General features: G+C 41.6%; 1 protein-coding gene across 2 annotated transcripts; it reads right to left on the minus strand.

The window, feature by feature from the left end:
- Positions 1–158: 158 nt before the first annotated feature.
- Positions 159–7,500, minus strand: LOC148089286 (A-type potassium channel modulatory protein KCNIP2-like). Of its 2 annotated transcripts, XM_087805191.1 has the most exons (9): positions 7,168–7,500; positions 3,915–4,017; positions 3,731–3,851; positions 3,602–3,671; positions 2,237–2,307; positions 1,324–1,431; positions 1,155–1,259; positions 1,012–1,074; positions 159–381 (listed from the first exon to the last, which is right to left on the minus strand). In XM_087805191.1, exons 1-9 carry the CDS (start codon positions 7,238–7,240, stop codon positions 334–336), a joined length of 762 nt encoding a protein of 253 aa, XP_087661317.1. In that variant the 5' UTR covers positions 7,241–7,500; the 3' UTR covers positions 159–333. The 2 variants fall into 2 exon arrangements, with proteins under 2 accessions (XP_087661317.1, XP_087661325.1); XM_087805199.1 differs by lacking the exon at positions 3,915–4,017 and having other exon boundaries at positions 3,731–3,855.
- Between the last annotated feature and the right edge of the window lie 4,769 nt (positions 7,501–12,269).

Raw genomic sequence — 12,269 nt, forward strand, 5'->3', positions numbered from 1 at the left:
AAGGTCATTCATGCTAACGTTGATCCGTCAACATGTCTGTGTTTAAGATGAGGAAACGGAGATTGTGGATTTCAACAATACGAGTAAATGGAATAAAAAGCTAACTTCAGTAAAGATGAACATGAACAGCGCCATCTACTGGAGATTTGACACACATGCGTCTGTGCACATCGGTGAGTTTAATTCCATCCTTGACAACCTATGGCGTGAGTGATGCATGCTGGGTGATGGTTCCGGTGAGATGTCCGAAGCTCTTTCTTCTCCTACTATCGAGGTCTTTCTCAGTCCGGAGTCGTGGTCCTGAAGCTTGGGTTGGGGTCCCGTCCTCAAGGGTCAGATGACGTGGTCGAACAGATGCATGGACTGCATGATGTTCTCGTCCTGGAACACCATTGATGACGAATGTTAACTCGGAATAGAATCGTTATAATTAACAGAATTATTGTGTTGCATTTTTTTTTTCGTGTCTTAGTATTGAAGACAAATAAATGAATACTATATACTATATATAAATACTATATTGATGAGACACAAGTTAATTTTTACGTTATTTATTTATAAATACTTCATATGTCGTCATAGAAAATCATGATTATTACCCAATAATTGAGACATTTAACCCAAATCTCTGTACAAAAATAAATTAGGTTAAAATGATTTAAAATCTTGATATTGATATTGACGTGTAGATAAAAATTTAAAGAAAATAAAGGCATTTTTTATTTATTTCTCTTTAATTGTTGTAATTGTTTTGTCTTAAATCGATATTTAATTATTTGATAACGATATGGGTATTCCATTAAAAAAAAAAACAGTATAAAGTATTTATTTGTGTTTATTCCTAAGTGACGAAGATAAGAGTTTCAAGATGCTCCACTGAGTGTTTCCAGAAGTAGATCCGTGGAGCTACATTCTTTGTTATAGGACTGGAAGATGATACGAGTTGGTTTTTTTTGGATCCTGACTCAACTGTTGAACTCGAGTTCATTGACCCGTTTATTAGAAACACACCTTCTGGCAGGTCTCCAGGAACTCCTCCACGGTGACGACGCCATCCTTGTTCCTGTCCATCTTCTGTGGCGTCAAATCAAGAACATCCAGAGGCAGGAATCTCACCCGACGTTCCTTAAATTAAAGTGTTTTGTTTTTTGTACCTGAAAGAACGTGTCCACGTGATCTTGAGGAGCCGAGTCGATCATGCTGGGCGACGTGAACTTGCCCATCATGTCGTAGATGGACTGCATGATGTCCGTCATCTCCTGAGAGGGAGACGCCAAAAGTTAACGAGGAGTTACACAAGGATACGGCCGACAGGGGGCGCACTTCTCTGGTGACGCAGCCGTCTTTGTTGAGGTCGTAGAGATTGAAGGCCCAGTTGAGCTTGTCTGTGACGGACCCTCTCAGGATGATGGAGAGACTGAGGACCAGGTCCTGAGGGAGGAAAGACGGAAAGTCAAAAATGGACCAAAAGACTATATAATAATCTCAAAGACAAAAATAAAAGTGCTAAAAAAATATATCTGTGGTGGTCATAATAACACGAAAGACTAATCCAAACGTTACAAGGTTAAAATGACGTGTAAATATTGTGTAATTTATACCTTTACCAGTAGGGGGCGCGGAGTCAGTAATGTCCGTGGCAAGAGGTATGTTTGGTCAATACTACTGCTGTAGTTTTTTCCTTTCATATTAGTAAGTCAGTAAGTAAGCAATTTTTATTTGTATAGCGCTTTTCCAGACCAGGGTCACAAAGCGCTTAAACCATCAAAACAATATTCAATAAAGTATATACTTTAAAGGTCAAGATAAAACTGATAACACAACAGGAGTTCCAGAAAATCAAGGAAAAGCCTGAACAAATAAAAATATCATATATTTCATATTTTAAAGGTTTGTGTTTGAAAATAGTGTTTCCGATCAATTGTGTGTGCTAAGGTTAAGCTATAGAATAAGTTCTAGTAGTTTGTTTGTGGTTTTTGGGGTATTTTATTTAATTTTGTAGCCGATTAGCCACATTAGCTAAAAAGAGATGCGGTACCGCTAGTTATATTCACCAATAGAGGGCGCTGTTGTATCAAGTTTTTACTTTTTTTTTGATTCAATACAACAAAGCCTGTTGCTGTGAACACATCTCTTTGACTGCTGTCGTTTTACTTTCCTAATATAAAAGGGTGTAACACAAACATGTCGGTCACTAACTAACAACACAAAAACTGTTTTCTGACTCAAGTCTGACCTCGAAGCTCACGGCTCCGTTGTTGTGCGTGTCGAAGGCGTCGAACAGGAAGTGTGCGTACATGCTGGTGTCTGCAGGGAAAGAGAATCAAACATTAAAGTCAAACTGTATAAATTAACACAGTATATGAGTTCAAGCATAATCTTAAAAAAAGACCTGAACACAAAATAGAAACCAAGAAAAAATGTAATGTACTTGAAATACTCAAAAGAAATACTCAAATATCATAGTAATCAAGTAAACGTTACTAGAGTATTTCTACAGGGTTACTTGTTGTGAGTCATTTTTTACTCCAGTATTTTTACTTTCTCACTGTATTTTCACTTGATAACTATTGTATACGTCCCTTTTCACCCAAGTATTTGTACTGGCTTACTTGTATACTTGAATACTATTGTATTAAAGTCCTTCTTTACTTAAACTTAATCAGTATTACATGAAAGTACTTATTTTCTTAAGTATTCTCTCTCAATTACTGATTTTACTGATGACTATTGTAGTACTTTCTTACATGAATACTTTTACTTGATTTTCTTTCTCGATAACTATTGTATTAAAGTACTTATTTACTTAAGTATTCTCTCTGATTTACTTCTATGACTTAACTACTATTGTAGTTAAGTCATTTTTTTACTCAAGTATTTGTACTTGGCAACTTTTATACTTGATTACCATTGTATTAAAGTGCCTTTTTACTTAAATAAATATCCATGTTAATTATTTTCACGATAACTATTGTTGTCAAGTATTTTTTTACTCTGTTAGACTGTAGGATTTTTTCACTCTGGTGGTTTTACTCAATTATCTCTTCTGTCTATTACAATTGTATAAGTAAGTAAGTAAGTAAGTAAGTAATATTTATTTATATAGCGCTTTTTGAGACCAGGCTCACAAAGCGCTTAAACAATCAAAACAATACTCAAAAAAGTATATACTTTAAAGATCAAGATAATACTGAGAAATAAGAGTACCTTTTTATTTGATTATTTTAGCTCAATTACTTATTTGACCATTAATTGATGTCTTTAAAAATAAATATTTTTAATTGATCACAGTCCTCCGCAGCTAAAGGAACAAAAAAAATCCCACAATGACTGAGGACGAGAGGATACAGTTGACTCCAGCAGCTTTGAAGCTCATGTATGGACATATTTTGGTTTCAAAACAAGAGTAATCAACAATACTACAAATATATACTTGTTCCTACAGTATCACGATATATCGTATCGTGATACTGTATCGTGATACTGTATCGTGATACTGTATCGTGATACTGTATCGTGACACTGTATCGTGATACTGTATCGTGATACATGTCGTGCTGAGCACGAGAGGAGCAGCGTGGGCGACCGAGTGAGCACTGACCTCCCTGAGGAAAGAACTGTGAATAGATGTTCTTAAAGGTCTCCTCGTCCACGACGCCACTGGGACATTCCTGCGCCGGAGCGGAGTGTTAGCAGACATGTCTCACAGACGTTCACGAGTCCAGCTCACGTTCTTGAACCCTCTGTAGAGAACCTGCAGCTCCTTCCTGCTGAAGTTGGTCTGGTCCACCAGTCGGTCTAGCCTCTCCGGTCGACGACGAACCGCCGACAGCTCGTCATCATCGCTCTCGCTTCCTGGAGGTCAAGGTCACAGGATGAGAAGGTGTCGCTCGCATGGATGGATGGTTGAAAACCTGCCCTGGTTGACCGAAGCACTGGAGCCGGAGACGAAGCAGGGCAGCAGTTGAAGGAGCCTCTGCTTGACCGTCTTCTTTTGAGGGTCGGACGGAGGATTACCTGGAGGGTCACAGAGAACAAGGTCACCCGTCGGTCAGAGGTCACGTCACCGCACACTTACTCATCATATGTTCTTGTTGTCAGCCATCACAGGAGAATGACCTATTCTAACAGCAGGTGGCGATGTTTCACAACAAAACACACTTAATTTAAACATCACTTTAAAGTCATAACTTTATTTTTGAAGTAGTTAAGAGGGTCCTGGTGATATGCTGGTAAGAGACAGCTGATGATGACAGGGCATGCAAAATCCAAGTCTACAAACACACCTACACCCACACACCCCTATACACACAAACACACCCACATACACCTACACACACACACAAAAACGCTCACACACCCACACACCCCTATACACACAAACACACCCACATACACCTACACACACACACAAAATGGCTCACACACCCACACACACACTCTTATACGCACAAATACACACGGACACAAACACACACACTCACAAACGCACACAAACACCCACAACATCAAGCACACACACAGACACAGAGGTATGAAGACACATCAACCGTTTTTGATGTGGATTCTATTTTAGATTTACACACACAAGTTTTCTAATAATAGCAGCACAACTGATGAACTGAATATTCATGATTATGATGATGACAATGGTGATGATGATGGGTGTTGGATGTTGGATGTTGGATGATGACGATGATGGATGATTGATGATGATAATGGGGATGATGATGATGATGATGGATGATGGATGATGGATGATGAATGATGATGATGATGATGATAATGATGCTGATGATGATGATGATGATGATGATGATGATGAAGATGATGATGATGGAGATGATGATGATGGATGTTGGATGATAATAGATGATGATGGATGTTGGATGATGATGATGATGATGATGATGATGATGATGATGATGATGATGATGATGATGATGATGATGATGATGATGATGATGATGATGAATGATGATGATGATGATGGAGATGATGATGATGGATGTTGGATGATAATAGATGATGATGGATGTTGGATGATGATGATGATGATGATGATGATGATGATGATGATGATGATGATGATGATGATGATGATGATGATGATGAATGATGATGGATGATGATGGAGATGATGATGATGGATGTTGGATGATAATAGATGATGATGGATGTTGAATGACGATGATGATGATGATGATGATGATGATGATGATGATGATGATGATGATGATGATGATGATGATGAAGATGATGATGGAGATGGAGATGATGATGATGGATGTTGGATGATAATAGATGATGATGGATGTTGGATGATGATGATGATGATGATGATGATGATGATGATGATGGATGATGATGGATGATGATGATGATGATGATGATGATGATGATGATGATGATGATGATGATGATGATGATGATGATGAATGATGATGGATGATGATGGAGATGATGATGATGGATGTTGGATGATAATAGATGATGATGGATGTTGAATGACGATGATGATGATGAATGATGATGGATGATGATGGAAGTTGAATGAGGATGATAGATGAGGATGGATGTTGAATGAGGATGATAGATGATGGATGATGGATGATGATAATGGGGATGATGATGTTTAATGATGATGATGATGATGGATGATTGATGATGATAATGGGGATGATGATGTTTAATGATGATGATGATGATGGATGATGGATGATGGATGATGGATGATGATGATGATGATAATGATGATGATGATGATGATGATGATGATGGAGATGATGATGATGGATGTTGGATGATAATAGATGATGATCGATGTTGGATGATGATCGATGTTGGATGATGATGATGATGATGACAGATGGATGTTGAATGATGAAGATAGATGATCACGGATGATAAATGTTTCCATAATGATAATGTTGATGATGATGATAGTTGTTGAATGACGATAATGATGATGATGATGATGATGAATGATGATGGATGATGATGGAATTTGAATGAGGATGATAGATGATGATGGTAGATGATGATGGATGTTGAATGAGGATGATAGATGTTGGATGATAATGGTGATGATGGATGTTGGATGACAAAAAATGATGATCGATGTTGAATGAGGATGATAGATGATGACCATAATGGATGTTAGATGATGGATGTTAGATGATGGATGATGGATGATGATGGATTATGGATGTTGAATGTTGAATGATGAAGATAGATGATGATGAATGTTGAATGAGGATGATAGGTGATGGTTGATAGATGATGATGATGATGATGATGATGAAGGTTGGATGATAAAAGATGACGATGATAGATAATGATCAACAAAGATGTTTTGTTTGCTTGTGTAATCCTGCACCTGCTCTCACTTCACCTGCTCTCACTTCACCTGCTCTCACGAACACACGTCAGTCCTGTTTGTCCACAAAATGACTTTTTCTATTTTTAAAAACCAGGTCTGATCCACTCGCAGACTAGCTTAGGTTCAGGCAGAGAGTGAGTCACTTCAAACGGTGAAAAGTTTAAATTTAGATCCTCAAAGACTCACTGGAGACCAAGATGTTCTTCTCAAAGCTCTTCGCTCCAAACCAAGTGAAATAATGAAGTGAATCCAGTTGATTGACACGCCTTTGTGTATTTGTCTGTTGTTCCTGGTTCCTGTCACTCATGATTCACGGGAGGTGAAGAGTAGAGTGCAGGCAGGATGGACTGCTGATGCTAACGTGCTAGAGCTGCTAGCAACAGGCCAACAAAAGACGACTTCACCTGATAAAAAAAACCTTTTAAAACTGTTTTTTTTACCTTGTTTATGTTTAACTTTGTATTAAAAAAGCTCCTTGGCAGAGGTTTGCTCCATATAAGTGCATTTCTAGTTTATTGTATAATAATATGAAATCATTCGTGAGATAATCCACTTTAAATGTTGGTTATTTATGTAGAATAAAATCAACATTAACTTTTAACTTCTAACCTCCACTAAGATAACAGGCGAGATAAAAGTAAAGAGATCAAAGAAAAGCCAAATTTAAGACAAACTTAAATATTCATTGATTTTTCTAACATATACTTTTAAGACTCACTTCTCTCCAGAGAAACATCATTCAAGCTCCACGGGTTCTATTGTGTTGAATGAAAGTCTGCACCTACCTGTGAGCAGGTCGTAGGAACAGTCCAGGTCCCTGGAGTCAGAGAAGCTCTGGTCTTGACTGCTGGCTTTCATGTTCTCACAACTGTGTGAAGCAAGAGTGCGATCGAGTCGCACACGTTTACTCCCTCATCGCAAACTGAAGAGTTCAGCTGCTGAAAGAAACAGTCCCAGCGGAGCCTTTTCCCAGCATCAGTTCCTCCTCCTCCTCTTCCTCATCCTCCTCCTCCTCCTCCTCTTTCTCTTCCTCCTCCTCCTCCTCCTCCTCCTCCTCTTTCTCTTCCTCCTCCTCCTCCTCCTCCTCCTCCTCTTTCTCTTCCTCTTCTGCTTCCTCCTCCTCCTCCTCTTTCTCTTCCTCATCCTCCTCCTCCTCTTCCTCTCCCTCCTCCTCCTCTGCTTCCTCTTCCTCCTCCTCTTCTTCCTCCTCCTCTGCTTCCTCTTCCTCTTCCTCTTCCTCCTCCTCCTCCTCCTCCTCTCCCTCCTCCTCCTCCTCTGCTTCCTCTTCTTCCTCCTCCTCTGCTTCCTCTTCCTCCTCCTCTTCCTCTTCCTCCTCCTGCTGCTGCTGCTCCTCTGCTTCCTCTTCCTCCTCCTCTTCCTCCTCCTCTCCCCCCTCTTCATCCTTCTCCTCTTCCTCTTCCTCTTTCTCTTCCTCCTTCTCTTCATCTTCCTCTTCCTCTTCCTCTTCCTCTTCCTCTTCCTCCTCCTCCTCCTCCTCTTCCTCTCCTCCTCCTCTGCTTCCTCTTCCTCCTCTGCTTCCTCTTCCTCCTCCTCTTCCTCTTCCTCCTGCTGCTGCTCCTCTGCTTCCTCTTCCTTCTCCTATTCATCCTCCTCCCCCCCTCTTCATCCTCCTCCTCTTCCTCTTCCTCTTCCTCCTTCTCTTCATCCTCATCTTCCTCTTCCTCTACCTCTTCCTCCTCCTCCTCCTCCTCCTCCCCCTCTTTAGCCTACTTTTTCTCCTCCTCCTCTTCCACCTCTCCCCCCTCTCCCTCCTATCCCTCTCCCCCCTCTTCATCCTTCTCTTCCTTATCCTTATCTTCCTCTCCCCCCTCTTCATCCTGCTCTTCCTCTTCCTCCTCCTCATCCCCCCCCTTCATCCTCCTCCTCCTCCTCCTCCTCCTCCTCCTCCTTTCCCACCTCTTCACCCTGCTCCTCCTCCACCTCCTCCTCCTCCTCCTCTCCCACCTCTTCCCCCTCCTCCTCCTCCTCCTCCTCCTCTTCCTCTCCCACCAGCAGTTTAATCTGATCACTCCCAGTTGTGATCAGAGTGAGGATGAGGAGGATCAAGAGTTTGGGAGAAAATGTCTTCAGCTTGACTCAAGTCTTAAGTCTTTGACTAATAGTTTTGCTCTTTAATTCAGGGCGGATGTCAATTATGGGATGTAAGCTCTCTCGTCTCTCACTGGTTTATAAGTTAAGATGGAAACATGGATGGAATGTGGTTTGTTTTCATGTAAACATCAGTTTGTGTGGTGGTTTCAACCGTCTGTGCTGGGGTGGTTTCTGTGTTTGTCTTTTTGTGTTGGCCGGTGTGTGTTTCTGTTTAGGTGTTGTGTGTGGAATTGTGTGTTGTGATGCAGTGTGTTCATGTTTGTGTTATGGCTGTTAAATGTTTGTGTCGGGGTGGTCCACGTGTTTGTGCAGTGGGTGTTTAGTGTGTGTTTCTCTATAAGGTGGAGTCTTTGTGTGTGTTTCTGTGAGGGTGGTGTGTGCGTATTGTCTGTTGAGATGGTTAGTGTGCGGTTCTGCAATGGGGTAGTGTGTTTGTGTGAGTTTGTGTGATTACCTGGTCTGTGGGTCTGTTATTCTGTGTTGGGGTAGTCTGTGTGTTTCTGTGATGTGTGTGTGTTTATGTGATGTGTGTTTCTGTGATGGTGTGTGTGTTTATGTGATGTGTGTGTGTTTCTGTGATGTGTGTTTCTGTGATGGTGTGTGTGTTTCTGTGAGGGTGTGTGTGTTTCTGTGATGTGTGTTTCTGTGATGGTGTGTGTGTTTCTGTGATGGTGTGTGTGTTTCTGTGAGGGTGTGTGTGTTTATGTGATGGTGTGTGTGTTTTTGTGAGGGTGTGTGTGTTTCTGTGATGGTGTGTGTATTTATGTGATGGTGTATGTGTTTCTGTGAGGGTGTGTGTTTCTGTGATGTGTGTGTTTCTGTGATGTGTGTGTGTTTCTGTGAGGGTGTGTGTGTTTCTGTGAGGGTGTGTGTGTTTATGTGATGGTGTGTGTGTTTCTGTGAGGGTGTGTGTGTTTCTGTGATGGTGTGTGTATTTATGTGATGGTGTGTGTGTTTCTGTGATGGTGTATGTTTCTGTGATGGTGTATGTGTTTCTGTGAGGGTGTGTGTTTCTGTGATGTGTGTGTTTCTGTGATGTGTGTGTGTTTCTGTGATGGTGTATGTGTTTCTGTGAGGGTGTGTGTTTCTGTGATGTGTGTGTTTCTGTGATGTGTGTGTGTTTCTGTGATGGTGTATGTGTTTCTGTGAGGGTGTGTGTTTCTGTGATGTGTGTGTTTCTGTGATGTGTGTGTGTTTCTGTGATGGTGTATGTGTTTATGTGAGGGTGTGTGTTTCTGTGATGTGTGTGTTTCTGTGATGTGTGTGTGTTTCTGTGATGGTGTATGTGTTTCTGTGAGGGTGTGTGTTTCTGTGATGTGTGTGTTTCTGTGATGTGTGTGTGTTTCTGTGATGGTGTATGTGTTTCTGTGAGGGTGTGTGTTTCTGTGAGGGTGTGTGTTTCTGTGATGTGTGTGTGTTTCTGTGATGGTGTGTGTGTTTCTGTGAGGGTGTGTGTTTCTGTGATGTGTGTGTGTTTCTGTGATGGTGTGTGTGTTTCTGTGATGGTGTGTGTGTTTCTGAGATGGTGTATGTGTTTCTGTGATGGTGTGTGTGTTTCTGTGATGGTGTGTGTGTTTCTGTGAGGGTGTGTGTGTTTCTGTGATGGTGTATGTGTTTCTGTGATGGTGTATGTGTTTCTGTGAGGGTGTGTGTGTTTCTGTGATGGTGTGTGTGTTTCTGTGATGGTGTATGTGTTTCTGTGATGGTGTGTGTGTTTCTGTGAGGGTGTGTGTTTCTGTGATGTGTGTGTGTTTATGTGAGGGTGTGTGTGTTTCTGTGAGGGTGTGTGTTTCTGTGATGGTGTATGTGTTTCTGTGAGGGTGTGTGTTTCTGTGATGTGTGTGTTTCTGTGATGTGTGTGTGTTTCTGTGATGGTGTATGTGTTTCTGTGAGGGTGTGTGTTTCTGTGAGGGTGTGTGTTTCTGTGATGTGTGTGTGTTTCTGTGATGGTGTGTGTGTTTCTGTGAGGGTGTGTGTTTCTGTGATGTGTGTGTGTTTCTGTGATGGTGTGTGTGTTTCTGTGATGGTGTGTGTGTTTCTGAGATGGTGTATGTGTTTCTGTGATGGTGTGTGTGTTTCTGGGATGGTGTGTGTGTTTCTGTGAGGGTGTGTGTGTTTCTGTGATGGTGTATGTGTTTCTGTGATGGTGTATGTGTTTCTGTGAGGGTGTGTGTGTTTCTGTGATGGTGTGTGTGTTTCTGTGATGGTGTATGTGTTTCTGTGATGGTGTGTGTGTTTCTGTGAGGGTGTGTGTTTCTGTGATGTGTGTGTATTTATATGAGGGTGTGTGTGTTTCTGTGAGGGTGTGTGTTTCTGTGAGGGTGTGTGCGTTTCTGTGAGGGTGTGTGTGTTTCTGTGAGGGTGTGTGTTTCTGTGATGTGTGTGTTTCTGTGATGTGTGTGTGTTTCTGTGATGGTGTATGTATTTCTGTGAGGGTGTGTGTGTTTCTGTGAGGGTGTGTGTTTCTGTGATGTGTGTGTGTTTCTGTGATGGTGTGTGTGTTTCTGTGAGGGTGTGTGTTTCTGTGATGTGTGTGTGTTTCTGTGATGGTGTGTGTGTTTCTGTGAGGGTGTGTGTTTCTGTGATGTGTGTGTGTTTCTGTGATGGTGTGTGTGTTTCTGTGATGGTGTGTGTGTTTCTGAGATGGTGTATGTGTTTCTGTGATGGTGTGTGTGTTTCTGTGAGGGTGTGTGTGTTTCTGTGATGGTGTATGTGTTTCTGTGATGGTGTGTGTGTTTCTGTGATGGTGTGTGTGTTTCTGTGATGGTGTATGTGTTTCTGTGATGGTGTGTGTGTTTCTGTGATGGTGTATGTGTTTCTGTGATGGTGTGTGTGTTTCTGTGATGGTGTATGTGTTTCTGTGATGGTGTGTGTGTTTCTGTGAGGGTGTGTGTTTCTGTGATGTGTGTGTGTTTATGTGAGGGTGTGTGTGTTTCTGTGATGGTGTGTGTGTTTCTGTGAGGGTCTGTGTGTTTCTGTTATGCTGTGTGTGTTTCTGCGCTGGTGTGTGTGTGTGTTTGTGATGCTGTGTGTGTTTCTGCGCTGGTGTGTGTGTGTGTTTGTGATGCTGTGTGTGTTTCCATGATGGTTTGTGTGTGTTTCCTTCCATGATGGTGTGTTTGTTTCTGTGATGTGTGTTTCTGTGACGGTTTGTGTGTTTCTGTGATGGTGTGTGTGTTTCTGTGAGGGTGTGTATGTTTCTGTGAGGGTGTGTGTGTTTCGGTGAGGGTTCATGTGTTTCTGTGAGGGTGTGTGTTTCTGTGATGTGTGTGTGTTTCTGTGAGGGTGTGTGTGTTTCTGTGAGGGTGCGTGTTTCTGTGATGTGTGTGTGTTTCTGTGAGGGTGTGTGTGTTTCTGTGATGTGTGTGTATGTTTCTGTGATGGTGTATGTGTTTCTGTGATGGTGTGTGTGTTTCTGTGAGGGTCTGTGTGTTTCTGTGAGGGTGTATGTGTTTCTGTGATGGTGTGTGTTTCTGTGAGGGTGTATGTGTTTCTGTGATGGTGTGTGTTTCTGTGATGGTGTATGTGTTTCTGTGATGTGTGTGTGTTTCTGTGAGGGTGTGTGTGTTTCTGTGATGTGTGAGTGTTTCTGTGATGGTGTATTGTTTCTGTGATGGTGTGTGTGTTTCTGTGAGGGTGTGTGTGTTTCTGTGATGGTGTATGTGTTTCTGTGATGGTGTATGTGTTTCTGTGAGGGTGTGTGTGTTTCTGTGATGGTGTGTGTGTTTCTGTGATGGTGTGTGTGTTTCTGTGATGGTGTGTGTGTTTCTGTGAG

The sequence above is a fragment of the Callionymus lyra genome, chromosome 1, assembly GCF_982586985.1.
Source record: "Callionymus lyra chromosome 1, fCalLyr1.hap1.1, whole genome shotgun sequence".
In the NCBI taxonomy this organism is placed as follows: domain Eukaryota; kingdom Metazoa; phylum Chordata; class Actinopteri; order Syngnathiformes; family Callionymidae; genus Callionymus; species Callionymus lyra.

Bases quoted from the DNA above. Each gene is read 5' to 3' on its own strand.
- LOC148089286 (XM_087805191.1), bottom strand. From the start codon at position 7,240: ATGAAAGCCAGCAGTCAAGACCAGAGCTTCTCTGACTCCAGGGACCTG. The intron at 3,672-3,730 runs GTGAGCTGGACT...GCTCCGGCGCAG, and splicing joins TCTACAGAGGGTTCAAGAAC to GAATGTCCCAGTGGCGTCGT. The intron at 2,308-3,601 runs GTCAGTGCTCAC...CTTTCCCTGCAG, and splicing joins ACAGTTCTTTCCTCAGGGAG to ACACCAGCATGTACGCACAC.